The sequence below is a fragment of the Hylobates moloch genome, unplaced genomic scaffold (genome assembly GCF_009828535.3).
Source record: "Hylobates moloch isolate HMO894 unplaced genomic scaffold, HMol_V3 SCAFFOLD_15, whole genome shotgun sequence".
Classification (NCBI taxonomy): domain Eukaryota; kingdom Metazoa; phylum Chordata; class Mammalia; order Primates; family Hylobatidae; genus Hylobates; species Hylobates moloch.
In genome coordinates this window covers 31,543,235-31,559,236 of record NW_026652290.1, presented here as the reverse complement: position 1 = coordinate 31,559,236, position 16,002 = coordinate 31,543,235, and the positions used below count along the sequence as shown (strand labels likewise).

At 51.6% G+C, this 16,002-nt stretch overlaps 1 protein-coding gene and 1 long non-coding RNA gene across 2 annotated transcripts in view; one reads left to right on the top strand and one right to left on the bottom strand.

Moving 5' to 3' along the window:
- The window catches only part of PAX8 (paired box 8), a 62,567-nt gene that overhangs the window by 16,442 nt on the left and 30,123 nt on the right, over positions 1-16,002 (bottom strand). Inside the window, exons 3-9 of the mRNA XM_032177361.2 lie at positions 13,960-14,125; positions 11,702-11,899; positions 9,960-10,048; positions 9,297-9,419; positions 8,840-9,015; positions 3,889-4,009; positions 3,236-3,442 (exon numbers count right to left, since the gene is read on the bottom strand). Coding sequence (XP_032033252.1) covers positions 3,236-3,442; positions 3,889-4,009; positions 8,840-9,015; positions 9,297-9,419; positions 9,960-10,048; positions 11,702-11,899; positions 13,960-14,125 — 1,080 coding nt within the window. The remainder of the gene's footprint in view (positions 1-3,235; positions 3,443-3,888; positions 4,010-8,839; positions 9,016-9,296; positions 9,420-9,959; positions 10,049-11,701; positions 11,900-13,959; positions 14,126-16,002) is intronic.
- LOC116483379 (uncharacterized) lies at positions 3,387-8,130 on the top strand. The gene is made up of 3 exons (XR_004252265.1): positions 3,387-3,430; positions 5,367-5,489; positions 6,375-8,130. It is a non-coding gene; the product is annotated as an uncharacterized LOC116483379 (long non-coding RNA).

Below are 16,002 nucleotides of genomic sequence, written 5' to 3'. Positions count from 1 at the left end.
TATTGAGGTCCAGTCTTGACCAGAGGCCTCAGTTGGACAGTCTGTAAGGAGCTCCAGGCCAACACCCTGAGCTCAGCATGGACACCAGCCATCCCCTCCCTTGTGCCTGAGCCGCTTTCTGACTTGCTTCCTACTCTTGGCCATTTGCCTGGACCCTAGATTCTCCAAGCTTAGCACTCCTCACTCTTTTCAGAGCCTCTGCCTCTGTGCTGAATTGTCAGCCCTTGGGCTAGGGGGCCCTGTGACCAGCCAGCAACCTTCCAAGTGCTCACACCTGCACTTCAGCATCATCTGGGCCTGGATTGGGGGCCACCAGGCTGAAAGATATGCCGGTGCTGCATATTTGGCTGCCTGCTCCCTACATGACCACCTGGTGTCTGCTGCCAGCTGCTTTGTCCCATGGGTTGGGTGACCTCTCGGTCCTGCAGTTGGCCTGGAGAGTGGGCATGTCCACTAAATTAACAGCTGACAGTAGTTGGAGGCATCACCTCTGATTGACTGCATGTTTACAGGGGATGCTGACAGGATGACAGGGAGGGGACAAAGTGTGGGGGCTTTGGGAGCAGGGAGTTTGCCCTGGGCTGTTCCAGTTACATTTTACACCACAGCCTATGTCTGCACTCTGATACATCTATCCGCTTCCAGCTGCCCTACATCCTTCCCTCTCCTTCAGCTGGTCTTGCCAAGCCTCTCCGCGGCTTCCACAGCACCTGCTCCCCATCATCATGGGCACCACCACACCCTCACCCCTTGCCTGCCCCATGACCGCCCACAGCCCTAGCCTGCCATTCTCAGAAGACATGCAGGCTTGCATAACTCCCTGTAACTGACATGAACCTCTTCTCCTCACCCCCTCCCCTCCCCTCCCTTCCCTTCCCCTCCCTTCCTCTCCACTCTCCTCTCATTCCCCTCCCTCCCCACCATCCCATTTTCTCTGGCTGACATAATTTTACTTAGCTCACAGGTTTTTCTCTTTTCATCACTTTGGTCAAAACAAATGACCCATCTCTGCTGACTTCACCCTCTTGAATTCTTGAACTCTGAGTCAACATTTTATTCCTCACTTTAGACCCTTAAACACCATCTCTCTGCCCACACACTGGATGTCCCTCTCTTCTAAGAAAACTTCTCACATTAGGTGCAGGGATGCACAGAGAAAAAAAAAAAAAACCCAGGTGCCAGACAGAAAGAAAATGTAGAACCAGTTATAGAAAAGGGTCCATGGGCCGGACGCAGTGGCTCACGCCTGTAATCCCAGCACTTTGGGAGGCCAAGGTGGGCGGATCGAGGTCAGGAGATCTAGACCATTCTGGCTAACATGGTGAAACCCCATCTCTACTGAAAATACAAAAATTAGCCGGGTGTAGTGGTGTGCATCTGTAGTTCTAGCTACTCTGGAAGCTGAGGCAGGAGAATAACTTGAACCCAGGAGGCGGAGGTTGCAGTGAGCTCAGTGAGCTGAGATCGCGCCACTGCAGTCCAGCCTGGGCAACAGAGTGAGATACCATCTCAAAAAAAAAAAAAAAAAAAAAAAAGATCCATGGACTTTTATCACATGACCCTGTGGTTACCCTGGGCTTGTAGAGGTCTTAATCCTCTGGTGCAGTGGTTTTCAAGTCCAAGGGCTTTCTAGCGGCAGGGCCCCCCTTCTAAAAGAGCAGTTCTTCAGGGGTCTGGTGAGCATACATGTCTTCTGTACAAGGCTTCATTTCAAGAGAGCATTGAGAGGCCCAAATTTGAAACTACTGGTCCAGATAGACTGACTCTGGGCTGCCTCTGTGACAGGTCTCCCACACCCCACCCCCGCACTGGTCTCTGCTCTAGCATTTCAAGGTCGTCAGGGTAGGAGGGTGTGGGAGGTGAGGAGGCATTTACTCTGTCACTAAACACCCACACTCCTTGGAGACAGTGCCGATATTAAAGAGATTCCTCCAATGCTGAACTGAGAGCTAGCTGGCTTCCTTCCTTGGTCCTAGGCCCCCGCTGGGCCCACATCTAAAATAGTCCTATCCCTGTGGAAGCCCTTGAGGTATCTGAAGACCATATGGGTCTCTGCTCCCCACTTTCATTGCATCTCAGGCCCTCTCCAACCCAAGCCAAGCACTGGACTCTCAGCCATTCCTCAGGCCCTGGCTGGATGGGCGAAGGTCCTTCTGCCAGGAGGACCCAGCTCCCCTTGAGGTCTGACTCATGGAGTGCAGGCCCAGGCCTCAACCAGCTGCAAATGGTGCTCCCACCCAGAGACCTTGGCAGGGACCTTCTCCTCCCTGGGCCAGTTTCCTCATTAGCATAAGAGGTTTGCTCTAGAGGCTCCCTCAGGTGCTTCCAGATTTACTTATTTTTATTTATTTATTTTTTTCTTTTTTGAGATGGAGTCTTGCTCTGTCACCCAGGCTGGAGTGCAATGGCGCAACCTCAGCTCACTGCAACCTATGCCTCCTGGGTTCAAGCAATTCTCCTGCCTCAGCCTCCCCAGTAGCTGGGATTACAGGTGTCTGCCACCACACCCGCCTAATTTTTTGTATTTTAGTAGAGATGGGGTTTCATCATCTTGGCCAGGCTGGTCTTGAACTCTTGACCTCGTGATCCACCTGCCTCGGCCTCCCAAAGTGCTGGAATTACAGGCGTGAGCCACCGCGCCTGGTCGGTGCTTCCAGGTTTAAATATTTTGAGGCAGTTGAGGTTCCTGATGGGAGGTCCCCCACTCCTCCTCTCTCAAGTTGTTGAATCACTGAATTTATCATGTTTAACAGATGTCTGACTGTCCTCCTGGTGATGCTGTTAAGCTAGGTATGAAAATAGCTGCATCATGGAAACACAACTGGGACTGACCCTTGGCCTTTTCAGAAATTTGATCCAGAAATTGGCTCCAAAAGCCAATGCCTTTTTCCCTCCAAAATGTTCATTTTTCCTTCTATTTATTTATGCATTTACCAAGGCCAAGTGTTGCTATGTTACAGCACCCGGCTCCCGGCCTTAGGGTTCTTGCTTTTCCATGGGGTCTTGGGGTGGTGTATCCCACTTCCTGGCACCCCTAGAGCATCCGCCCCTTCCGAGCATGCCTTCCCCGTCACAGAGAACTTCGTGTTGGCGCCTCCAAAAGTTGCCGGAGGAATTAGGGAATAGGGTGGTGGTGGATGAGATTGAGGCCAGAGAGGGGGCTGGCGGTCGGCCCTGAGGACCCCCCTCCCACCCACCGCAATAGCTGCATGGCCCCGGGACTTCCCTGTCATACCTGAGAGGAGGGCCTGGCCCGTGAACTGCCCGTACACGGAGGCAGCATGGGGAAAGGCATTGAAGGGCGGGACCGAGGCACCGGCTGGGACCCCGGAGCCGACTTGCTGCAGATCCAAAAAGGCGGAGCTAGATAAAGAGGAAGGGGTGGAGCTAGAACTGGACACCTCGGGGGTTTCCTGCTTTATGGCGAAGGGTGAATGAGGATCTGCCGGAGGGAGGGAGACAACAAGGAGAGAGGGGTGTGAGATGACGGGGCGGGAACATGCACAAACCAAGCCATGAGATGTGGAGGGTGCGGGCGGGGCGCGGGGTAGGCAGGCCCAGCTGCTCTGAGTCTGGGCTGGGGAGCCAGGACCCACGAAGTGTGGCAAGGAGGGGAGAGAGAAGCTAGACCTCCCTGCTGTGCTTCTGCAGTGAAAATGGAGAGACTGGGAAGGAGTGTGTGTGCCCGCCTCTCCCACAGGAGGGAGCTTAGAGACCCAGGAGCGGCCCAGGACTGAAGGCACGACCCCCTTGACCCACCTTGAGGCCCAGCCAGCACAGCCCACCTCTCCTCTCCAGGCCAGGGCCCCACACACCTTCCGCCTGACAGCCAGCCAAGCTCTTCAGTCCCCCGCCCTCCACCTGCCAGGGGGGCTCTGGGCGTCATACCTGCCACCACAGGGTAGGTCTGGTGAGTCGAGAGGTTGCGCCCCAGTGGCGTGTTGGAAGGGGTCAGGGTGGCCTTCCCGTCGTCCAGGGTGCTGTTGAGCAAGGGCAGCGGGTAGAGGCCCTGGGGAGCAAAGAGAAGTCAGCGCACAGAGATGATCCAACAAACCGACCTTCCTGCAGACCCTGAGCCTGTCTTAGGACTTGGCAGCCCTAATCTCTCCTGGAGAGTTCCTCATCGTCCCCTTCTTCCTTTACATTCTCAACTCCACTCAGCACGTTTCGTTCATGCTCATTGTCCCCCTGCATCCCTGGAATTCAAGGCCAGCTGGTGGCATGGGTGCCCAGGCATGGGATAGAGAGTCTCAGCCAGAGGACCACACCCTGGCTGGATGGCTGGTCGGCTTCCTGGTTTCACCACACTGTTGGGACCCACAGACTACAGGATGGTGCCAAGGACTGGAGCAGTCTCCGACCGGACTGTTCAGGGTCCTTCCATCTGTTAATTTATTCTTCCCCAGATAGGGAACTGAGGCACAAAGGTTTAAGAAACTTGTGCCATTTCCAGATGGGCCAAAGATAGGATTCAGACTCAAGGGATCAGAATGTGTCTGCTCTCAACCACTGCCCTAAACTCGGTGACATAAGGACCACTTCTTACATTTGCAAAGAGCTTACATCAGAGCTTTGCCTCTGTTGTCCTAATAGAGTCCCCCAGCAGCCCAGTGACATGGGTGAGTAATATTATGTCTGTGTTTTATATGTGGAGCATGGAACTCAGGTAAATGGCCCAGTTTTGTATAATGAAACTGAGACTAAACCTGGGATTTCGGCTGTGGACCCAGGTGCTTTACCTACCACGTGGATTTCTTCTTTTCTCTCTCCACATCCAAACAAATAGAAGTGTGCAAGTTTAGCTTGAAAATGGTATTTAGAGTTGTTTTTGTTGGAAACACTCTTTATCAAGTACCTGGGGGTCTTCATCAATAAGACTTCATTTTAGATGCCTCCTGGCCTCCCCTTGCCAGGAGCACAGCTATGACCTTAGGTACTCCTTCCGAAAAGAACTCGTTTAACTAAAGGCAAGTGTACCTCATCCTCACCATGACCTTCTCCCACCGGGGAAGCAGATAGTGCAGAAAAAAGAACACACCCATTCCCCACATAGCTTCACACATGTCACATACTCGCTATGTGAGATGTGCAAAGCTGAATTCAGGGAATGCTCAGTGGTTACATAACAGTGCCACTAAAGGCAATTGTTTTCAGTGATTTCCATCGAGCTGGGTTCTGCAAAGATCCACAGCACCTTCCGGTTGCATGCTGGGCACTTTTGGAAGCTGCAGTCAATTCTGGAGGCCACCAGGGCACCATTAGCACATAGCAGCAATTACTGACTAAATGGTGTTCTGGTTCCATGCCTTCCAAGGGGGCCCACTTAGAGGCAGGGTGGAGTTGCTTAGGGCCTTTTTTTTTTTTAGACGGAGTTTCACTCTTGTTGCCCAAGCTGGAGTGCAATGGTGCGATCTTGGCTCACTGCAACCTCTGCTTCCCGGGTTCAAGTGATTCCCCTGCCTCAGCCTCCCGAGTAGCAGGGATTACAGGTGCGCGCTACCAGGCCAGGCTAATTTTTTGTATCTTTAATAGAGACAGGGGTTTCACCATGTTGGCCAGGCTAGTCTTAAACTCCTGACCTTGTGATCTGCCTGGCTCAACCTCCCAAAGTTCTGGGATTACAGGCGTGAGCCGCTGCGCCTGGCCAGGGTGTGGCTTATTGAAATTGAACAAAACACCTCATTTCTAGAGAGTATAAGAAAAGTTTAAAATGCTTTATGGATGTGTTGTTTTGACAGCAAAATATCTACTCAGAATCCTATAGCTATTTCAAAATCCAAGCAACTTAGTAAAAAAAGGAAAAAGAAAACCTATATAGTCAAATCTTTTGGTGATTTTGTATTCAGTGGCTGAAACTTCCCAGTGATTATTGGGCTTTTTAGCTGGAATTGAACTTGAATCAGGGCAGAGCAGCACAATGCTTCAGAACTTCAGCGAGTCTGAGCCCTGGTTCTGCAATGACCTGCCAAGTAACTTTAGTCTACTTGACTGCTCTGAAGCTTAATTTTCTCACCTGTATGGGAATCATAGACTCTATGAGATTGATGTAAGCATTACACGAAATTTTGTATACTTATACATAATGTGCTTAGCACCGAATACTTGGTGACAACAGATGCCCAATGAGAGTTATCATAGATATTATTTCAGAATCATGTGAAGAGTCAGAAGCCACCAAATTCTTGATTTCTGTCAATAAACTGATATTCATATTCTGTTGATGTTTTTTGATGCATTTGTGAAATAGGGAAACAAGAGCTGTATGACTTCTAGCTATGTCTGGTCATGAAATAGCAACCAGGAATAAGGCCACGTGATGTTTCTGCTGAACACATCTCCCTGCCCTTTTTTTTTTTTCTCTTTTTTTTTTTCAGATGGAGCCTCGCTCTGTCACCCAGGCTGGAGTGCAGTGGCACAATCTCAGGTCACTGCAACCTCCGCCCTCCAGGTTCAAGTGATTCTCCTGTCTCAGCCTCCCGAGTAGCTAGGATTACAGGTGCACGCCACCAGGCCTGGCTAATTTTTGTATTTTTAGTAGAGATGGGATTTTGCCATGTTGGCCAGGCTGGTCTCAAACTCATGACCTCAGGTGACCCGTCCACCTCGGCCTCCCAAAGTGCTGGGACTACAGGTGTGAGCCACCATGCCTGGTCCCCCACTTGTTGATTTTGCAGAAAAGATAGTTGTGTTACAACCTGTCCTAAGGTCAGGTATGAATACTTGTGCTTCTTTCTTGGCTCCCCAAGCCAGAGGGCATTCCTATGCCCAGGCGAGAAAGCACGTAGTGTTACTTTGGCACACAGTCAGTTACCAGAAGTGGGAAAAGCAAAGGCCAGGCAGGACATGAGGGGCCCTTGCACTGGCTGGTTCTCCCTGCCTTCTCCAGCCTCCAGGTGAATGACTGGGTGAGTAATGATTGACTGAGGAGGTAATGAATAATTTGTGGACACTGCTGGACCTCAGTCTCCTCATCTGAAAGATGAGTGGTTGGAGACGTTCAATGGTTTTCAAATGCTTTTTTTTTTTCAGTCTTCAAATAAGTGTTTATGTAGAAGCATCATATCTGAAACAGGTGACAGTGGACCAGTCTAAATGAAATGAGGGTTGGCAGGCCTGAGCTCCAAAACCTTCTGGTTGCCCAAGCCCTCCTTGTCTTGCTTGGATTATCTCCACACAAATAAAGAAACTGGAAGAGGTGGTCACGGAGGTCCCTGCAAGCTCAAAGACTCTCTCATTCCAGGATCCCCCATGTTCATATGCCAGCATGGCATGGGTGTGCTCTGTAGTCAAGCAGGGTCCTTTGCGGGGCTTAGGGATGGAGCCAGGAAATGGCTCTGGGACTCAGTGGGTGTCCAGAGTCTCATCAGCAGGGTTTCTTTACTTTCACTGAGTGGCTGGTGCCTGCACACTGAGTTTTGCAGGCTTATTCTCACGGAGTGAGCTTCCTGCAGGCCCCCCACTGCAACCCCCTTTCCTTCCTGGAGCTGTGTGCTGACTGGTGGGTGAGCACCCAGGCCCTCTCCCCATGCTGCTGATGGCCAGCTTTCTCTGCACGCTCGTGGTTGCCACAGTCAAGGCTGATGAAATTGCTGATGCAGATTGCCTGCCCAGCTGCGAGTGCTGGCACGGGACCAGCAGCCCAGACGGTCACTGGAAGTGGTTGGGCTGATTATTGGCATCATCTCCATTGTCCTACTCAGTTCTTAAAGGCATATGGACTTGCCTCACTCCTACAGCAAATGACGGCATGGGCAAAGAGGGGCAACAGACACCACCCTGAAGACACTCCTCATCTGGTTGACTTGGTGGGGTTAAGGGAAAAAGATGTGATGACTAGGAGCTGAGAGCTTAGTGGTTCTGCCAGAGCTGCAGAGTCTTTGTTGGCCTCGGGGTGGGACCTCTCACATCTCTGTCAGCTTTTCACAGACACCAGCCTGTTATGATTCATTTCACCTGTCCTGAGCACGAGCAAGAAAAATTCCCTGTAGCTTGTGATGTATTATTCTGGATTTCTCAACTCATTCATTTGTTCATTCATTCACTATACCATTACTGTCTATTATAAGGGGGGCACAATGGTAGGTGCTGGGAATAAAAACGATGTTTAATGTTGCATGAGGCTTCCCTGTCCCTAAGGAGTCTGCGTGTCTTTGTACCTCTCTGTCTGCTGGATTATTAAGCGACACTGTGAGAAGCTACTGAGAGCAGCATGTGGGACATGCAGAAGGGCAAGAGGCAGGAGAGATGATTCATGTCGGAGGGGCAGGGGAGGACTCATGGAGAGGGTGCTGTTTGAGCTGAGTCATGAAGGCTAGTGATATTTTTCCATGCAGAGAAGTGAGAGGAAAGGCATTCTGTGTGGAGGGCACATGGTGTGCAAGGGCAGAGAGGTGTGAGCGAGGGTGGCATGCTCGGGGCCATGAGTAATGCAAGAGCATGGGGTGTGCAGGATGAGTGGCCAAAGGTGGGGCCAGGAAGTGGTGGCTGAAGTCATTATGTGAAGGCTTTGTGCTACTGCTTCAGAGTTGTGGAACCTGATGTCGCAGTCTGGGAAAGACGCTGATGGCAAGGGACAGCATCATCAGGCTGTGCTGCCATCCCTGAAAGGCCCAGGCTCAAAGGTTTTGGGTGAAGGAAGCAAGGAGGGTTAGAAAGAGAGGAAGATGCCAGGGCATCTGGTAAAATAAAGCATGTGTCAGGCTTAGAGTTGCATAAGGCAGGTGCCCTGAGCCCATTGATGCAACTTCCAGCTGCTTTGATGGAGCACAGGCTCATTTGGAGAACAGAACTTCTCTGGCCCTTGCTCACCCTGTTCACCTCCCAGGGCCCAGCTTCTCACCTGCTCGCCTTTGGTGTGGCTGGGGGAGGCATAGGCCTCCGGATAGTGCTGCCGCTCAAATGGGCACTCGAGCGGCTCGAGATGGTGCTGGCTGAAGGCATCCGTGCGAAGGTGCTTTCGGGGTCCGCTGCTGCTGCTCTGTGAGTCAATGCTCAGCCGGCAGCTATCCTGATCACCTGGTACCCCCCAGGAAGGAAGACAGCTTTTAGGGGACCTATTTATTCATGCTGTCGGCCAAAGTAGAGGACTGACTCCAAGCTGACTCACTGTGGAGGGAGAAAAAGGGCCAGCCACCTGGGCCCAGAAGCCTTGGCCAACTGAGGGACAGGACATGTGACAGTCACATGCAGAGCCCCTACAAAGTCCCATGTCATAAGTGGAAGGGTTTCTGTCCCCATCAAAGCCTGAGCAAACTGCTGTCATGCACCGCCCGCTGCCCTCCTGTCCCAGCACTCACTGTCATCCATTTTCCTCTTGTCGCTGCCAGGCTGAGCGATGCCCAGGAGCCCATTGATGGAGTAGGTGGAGCCCAAGGAATCCGACTGGGGTGACTCCGGGGGAGTTACAGCTGAGCTGGGGACTGCAGTGGGGGAGAGGGAGAGGGTCAGGGGTGGGAGTGACACCCCTCACAGCCCTGGATGACTCTGGGGGAGTTACAGCTGAGCTGGGGACTGCAGGGGCTGGGGGAGAGGGAGAAGGGCAAGGGGTGGGACACCCCTCACAGCCCTGGGGTGACTCTGGGGGGACTGTGGTGGTGGGAAGAGGGAGAGGGTCAGGGAGTGAGAGTGACACCCCTCACAGTCCCTGCTGACACTGTGCAGGAGGCAGCAAGCCGAGCCATTGGGGCTCTGGCCCTTCCTCCAGGGGGCCTCCAGGACAGCTCTTGGAGTTAGAGCTGTCTCAAGTGTTTGCACCTCTCCATAGTTCAGTGAATCTGCCCTGGGAACAGGCCAGACGTCGTCGCAGTGGCACAGCTCAGTCTACACATGGGTTTGTGAATAGTACTGTGCCCAGCTGTGTCTGTGTGGGTGTGTCTGTGTGTGCCACTGTGTATATGTGGGTACGCTGAAGGGGAGGTATACACGAGCATGTGTGTGGATCCAGATCTTTCAGCACTCACTCAGTGTGTGTCCAGGACTCAGGGACTTGGTGGCCACGCAGCTGTCCATAGGGAGGTTGAATGGTTGCTGCACTTTGGTCCGGATGATTCTGTGATGAAGAGAAGAAAGGCCACGAGAGAGAAGAAGAGGAAAGAGAACTCATGGCTGCCCCAGACCCAGTCGCCTTTTTGACATGCCTCTTGGGTATCTCAAAGGCACTTGAAACTCAACTGTCCACAGTCAAGTCTGTGACCCTACTCCGCATGCCTAGTCCTCCCCAGTTGTCTGCATTTCATGATTGGTACCATCAGTCACTCAAGGCCAAAACAGAGATGGGGCTTAACCTCTGCTTCCCTCTCTTTCCTATCAAACCCATCATCAAGTTCTGTGTTTTGACCTTGTGAACCTCGCCAACATTGACCCCTCTCTGCATCTTTCCATCAGCACCTTAGTGCATGTCATCACCACTGTTCCAGGGTCACTCACTGGCCCATGCCCATCCCCTCTTGACCCTTTCTAAGTGATTCTCCCTACTGCAGCCAGAGTGGACTTTCTGAAATGCAAGTTGGCCACCTGCTTAAAATCTGCCAAGGGCTTCCTATTGCTTTATGACCAAAGGCAAGAAGGTATAACACAGCCCCCAGCCTCTGAAAGGCCACCTCTGCTGACATCTTCAACTTCAGCCTACCTTATGCTCCCCTGCTCTTTATCTACTGGTTTTCTTTTCTTTCTTTTTTTTTTGAGATAGAGTCTCGCTCTTGTCGCCCAGGCTGGAGTCCAGTGGCGTGATCTCAGCTCACTGCAACCTCTGCCTCCCATGTTCAAGCGATTTTCCTGCCTCAGCCTCCCAAGTAGCTAGGATTACAGGCACTCGCCACCACACCCAGTTAATTTTTGCATTTTTAGAAGAGATGGGGTTTCACCATGTTGGCCAGGTTGGTCTCGAACACCTGACCTCAGGTGATCCACCTGCCTTGGCCTCCCAAAGTGCTGGGATTACAGGCATGAGCCACTGCACCTGGCCTATCTACTGGTTTTCTTTTGATCCTATTAGCCACAGGGCCTTTGCATAGCTGTCTGAGCTCTTTTCACCTAGTTCTCTTCTTGTTTTTTACTCAGGGGAAGACTTTCATGACCTTCATAAACCAAATAATCCTATGCTACCTTGCATATCCTCATGTTCCTTTTCTTAGCAGGACTTACAGCGGCATTTTTACAATATTTTTTGTAGGTAGTTGATTAATATCTGTGTTCTCATTAGACTGTAAGCTCCACAAAGATGGGCTTTGTGTGTCCCAGGGCCTAGCACAAAATGAATGAGTGAATTATGTGTGAATGAATTAATGAACAAGCAAGTGAGTAAGTAAATGATTGATTGAGGCAGTGAGTGAATCATTGAGGGACTAAACAAATGAGTGAATGCTTGAATGTGGGCCAGGTTAGGGGTCTGATGGCTTAGAAAAGGATCAATTCACGAAGATTCTTTTATTGAATGAAAGCGAATGTGGTGTTTGAGGAAGGAAACTGTAGATAGCACACTATGGCTGGGGGCCGGGGGAGGGTGCCCCATAGCATGGGGCAAGGGAGGAGGCAGGGAGGTATGGTATCTGCCTGGAGCCAGGCGTGCTCCTGGCCTGATTGTTCAGCATCAGGCCCCTTCCCGGCCTCTGCTCCACCCAAGCCAGGCCCTTCTTGTCTCTTTCCTGATTTCCCCAAAGCCCAGGGGCCCCAGCCTGACGCCAGAGGCTGCTTTCTCTCTTACCTATTAATGGAGCTGACACTGGGCACAGTATCATTGTCACAGACGCCCTCAGCCAGGAGCCGGTCTCGGATCTCCCAGGCAAACATGGTAGGGTTCTGGCGTTTGTAGTCCCCAATCTTCTCCACCACCTTGGGGGTGGCCACCTTGGGCTTGGAGCCCCCTATCACTCCAGGCCGGATGCTGCCAGTCTCGTAGTACCTACTCCAATAGAGAATCCCAAAGAATTACCCAATAAGCAAGTGGGGTCTTTAGACAGGGATTTAGCCAGAGCCTCCCTCCTCTCTGAGGCTTCTGGGGAGGGGCATGGAGAGTGAAACATGCCTCCAAGGCTGGCCTCAAATGCTTGATGTGCATGGAACTGTCTGTTTCCCTCGCTTGGGTAGGTTCATGCTACTGCCAAACCAGCACCCTCTGCTAAAGGCCTCACCTTGGCTTCTCTCTCTCCCTTCCCTCTGGCCAGTCTCTTGTGTACTAGCACCACACAAAGTTTTCTTCTAAGAAGGAAATTGGTGTCTGATGTGTGAATAACAGGGGACATCTCTCTATTTACTTCTTTGGTCAAACACATCAATCTGTCACCCAGGCTGGAATGCAATGGGATAATCTTGGCTCACTTCAAACTCTGCCTCCCAGGTTCAAGCGATTCTCTTGCCTCAGCCTCCCGAGTAGCTGGGATTACAAGCGCCTGCCACCACACCAGGCTAATTTTTGTGTTTTTAGTAGAGACAGGTTTCACTGAGTTGGCCTGGCTGGTCTTGAACTCCGGATCTCAAGTGATCCGCCCACCTTGGCCTCCCAAAGTGCTGGGATTACAGGCACCAGCCATCATGCCCAGCCAATGACTGACTATTTTCTTTGGCCACCTAGAAAGCTAGCCGAGGTCACTGGACCCTCTGCTCTGTCTTGCTGGTTCACCTTTGCTCCTTTGCTCCCTGCCCTGTCCAAGCCTGAGGCATATCCCTCACCCCCTTGGTCACTGGTTTTCTATCAGGTTTTAGCAGGTTCAAGTTGAAGCTTCTCCTCATGGACTCTGGAATCCTGACCTTGCTTGGATCCCCAGCCATGTCCAGCTTGTTAAGCTGAGCCTCCTCTTCTGGGGCCTCCACCCTTCCCCTCCCTCTATCTTCCAACTAGTTGCTTTGGCAGATCAACGGCCTGTGTCAGCATATCCTCCTCTTCTTGTTGTAGAAACTCTCTGCTCTCATCTGCATGAAAAAGAATCTAGCTCTTTAAAACTCCATTCATCTGTTACTTCCATCCGGGACTCATCTCCTCTGGGACACCACAGCCCATCACAGGAATCCCCTCTCCCAAGCCCAGCAAAGGATCACGCCTTTCCCTAACTACTTCAGGAGGGGAGCCAGGGCTTTTCACGGTTCAAAGAACAGTCCAGGTCCCTTTGCCTTGTCCAACCAGGGCTCCTCCTAAATCCACCTAAGGGTCAGAGCAGGGGGACAGGCACACGTACACAGAGCTGACTGGAAGCTCTGGCACAGAGGCATTTTTAATGGAAGTGGCTTCGCAGACTGGAATCTGCGACTGCGTCAGCTCAGAAGCAGGCCTTTGCTGCTCTTGGTCTCTCCTGAATCTTTGGGTCAGTGGTTCTCAACCCTGGCTGCAGAGAATTAGAGTCACTTGCTGGGGGCGGATGGGCTGGGGAGTTATGTACCAAAACTTGCGCCTATTTCCCTGAAGTTCTGATTTAATTGGTCTGGGCTGGGACATAAACAGTATTGCTATTTTAAAAATCAGGCTTCCCCTGGTGAATATAATGTGCTGCCAAGGCTATGAAGCACTGATCTGGGGTCTTGGGGAATTACGGTTTGAGAAGCACAAACTCAGATATTCCTCTTTTAGGGGTTAGACCTTGGGAGCTCATCTGACTGTGTGTCCCCTCCCTAGTGGCCCAATTTCCCTAGGTCTCGGTAGGAGGAAGTCCTTGGGGGAAGATTCTCCTGCCTTAGAAGGAGAGAAGCCTATACCAAATGAGACATGGAGCAAAAGAGAAGAAGGGAGAGGGAGAAACTAAAAGAAGGATAAATGGGCAAAGAAAGAAGGAAGGGCAAGAAAACAGTAGAAAAGTAGTGGCTGGGTAGAGGCCCAGAAGGACCACCATAACTGTTCAGGTCTCAGGACCAAAGCTGGACATTGGGAGCAAATCCCCACTCCCGGGGAGGGGAATTCTCCAGCTGCCCTGAGATCAGCTGGAGAAGTCAAGCCCTGCAGGGAAGGCGGCTTGCGGTGAATTTCGTGCTTACCTGCCTAGGATCTTGCTGACGCAGCCATGGCTGACGCGGAGCTGGCGAGAGATGTCGCAGGGCCTCACACCCTGGTGGGCCAGGTCTACAATGCGCTGGCGGACCACTTCCGGCAGGGGTCTACCGTTCACAAAGGCCCCTCCCAGCTGGTTCAGCCCTCCATGGCCTAAGGAGACAACATTCCCGGGGTCAGTTGTCAGGGTCAGGTAGGAGTTTGGGTGGGGATTAGCTATGAGTGCAGATGCAGGTGTGTGTGTGTGTGTTTGACTGTGACCATGAAATCCCACGGCCAGGCCCTGTGGGCCCCTCTGCACCCCTTCCCCAGTTCTCACTCCCAGGATGCTGGCACAAATGGTATGTGATGCTCATCCCCCACGATGGGATGGTGTCACAGGAGCACCTTGGGCTTGGGGACTCTTCGGGCAGACTCAGCCCTTCACTCCAAATCACAATCCCCTATTTTCTTCCCTCCCTCTGAAAAATGTGTAAGGAGTTGAGGATGTGGGGTCTTCCCATGCCAATACTGAGACATTTGACCTTGGGGAAAACCCCTTCTCTTCTGAGAGTCTCTTTTCCTTTTGTAAAATGATGGCACAGGTGATTTTCACCTTTATCCTTCTCCTCATGGGACCAGATTTTAAAACACTACCCCATTGAGAAAAACAAATACAAAAGAATAAAAGCAGAAACTCTCTGGTAGAGCTTGGGCAGAGAAGGCCTGAGCTCTGTCTGTGGACTTCTGGCCTGAATGACCCCCAAAATTCCTTCTTTCTCTAACAGGCCAGAGCACCAGGGACCTGGTGCAGGGTCCTCACAGGCATAGATAGCGCTGGGTTCCACGGCTGACACAGGGGCTACAGGCCACTGTGGGAATCTATCCACGTCATGGATATGTGTACACGTTCCCTTAGCTGCTTTCCTGACTTGGCCTCTGCTCTCTGGCCCCAGCCTGTGTTTCATTCTGAGCCCATCTATCCAGTCAAATCCATTTGTATTGAGTGCCAACTACGTGCCATGCACTGCACAGGTCTCTGACGATGCCAAGGTGAATAAGGCAGACATGATCCCTATTCTTCCCTCATGGGGTTTATTACAGTGAGGTCCTAGACCAGCAAACAGCCAGTTCACATATTTTTGTGACCACTTTTGGGACTGGTGACATGCAGAGAGTTATGGGAACCACTGGAGGGGAACTTGACTTGGCTCAAGGAAACACAGAAGGGTTCCTGAGGAGGTCTAAGCTGAGACTGAAGATAAACAGGTACTAGCCAAGTGAGGGAGAGAGGGGAGAAAACTGTTCCAGGCAGTGGGAACAGAATGTGCAAAGACTCAGAGGCAAGAGGATACTCGTCTGTTAGATTTTCCAACATATTCAACTCTATAGTCCCTAGAGCCATTGCTGGGCTAATTTCAGGGCCGAGATTTCCATTTTTCTCATGAGGAGACTGGGGCTCAGAGAGTTTTAGTGTTCTGATTTATATGACTTGTCTAACTCAGCTTATATGAAGAGGAGCAGAGATCCATCCAGAATTTAAGGCTCAGATCAGGGCTGCTCCTTGAGGGGAGCCCTGTTCTGGGGCTAGAGCTAAGCCTGGATGCTTGTCATTGGCTCTGCTGTTTTGTGCTGAGCATGCCATGGTCTTTTCACACCAAGGGCAGGATTTGGTGATATGACTGGGAGGGTAGAGCCCTGCAGTGTGGGAGTCAGGTGAGAAGGAAGAGCCAACCCCAGGCTTCTGTGTGAACCAGTTAAAGACTATTTATGGCTGAGGGTGGGAAGTGCCTTTGCTGGGCACACAGTGCCCATTATCACCCACTGACTTAGCACATTCAGAACTGTCTTGCAATGTCTCCTCAGGGGCCCAAGCTGTCTTCAGCAGAACACTCAATTTCCCTTTAATAAAGGGGATGGGGGCCAGATGCAGTGGCTGATGTCTGTAATCCCAGCACTTTGGGAGGCTGAGTCAGGTGGATCACCTGAGGTCAGGAGTTCGAGACCAGCCTGACCAACATGGTGAAACCCCATCTCTACTAAAAGTATAA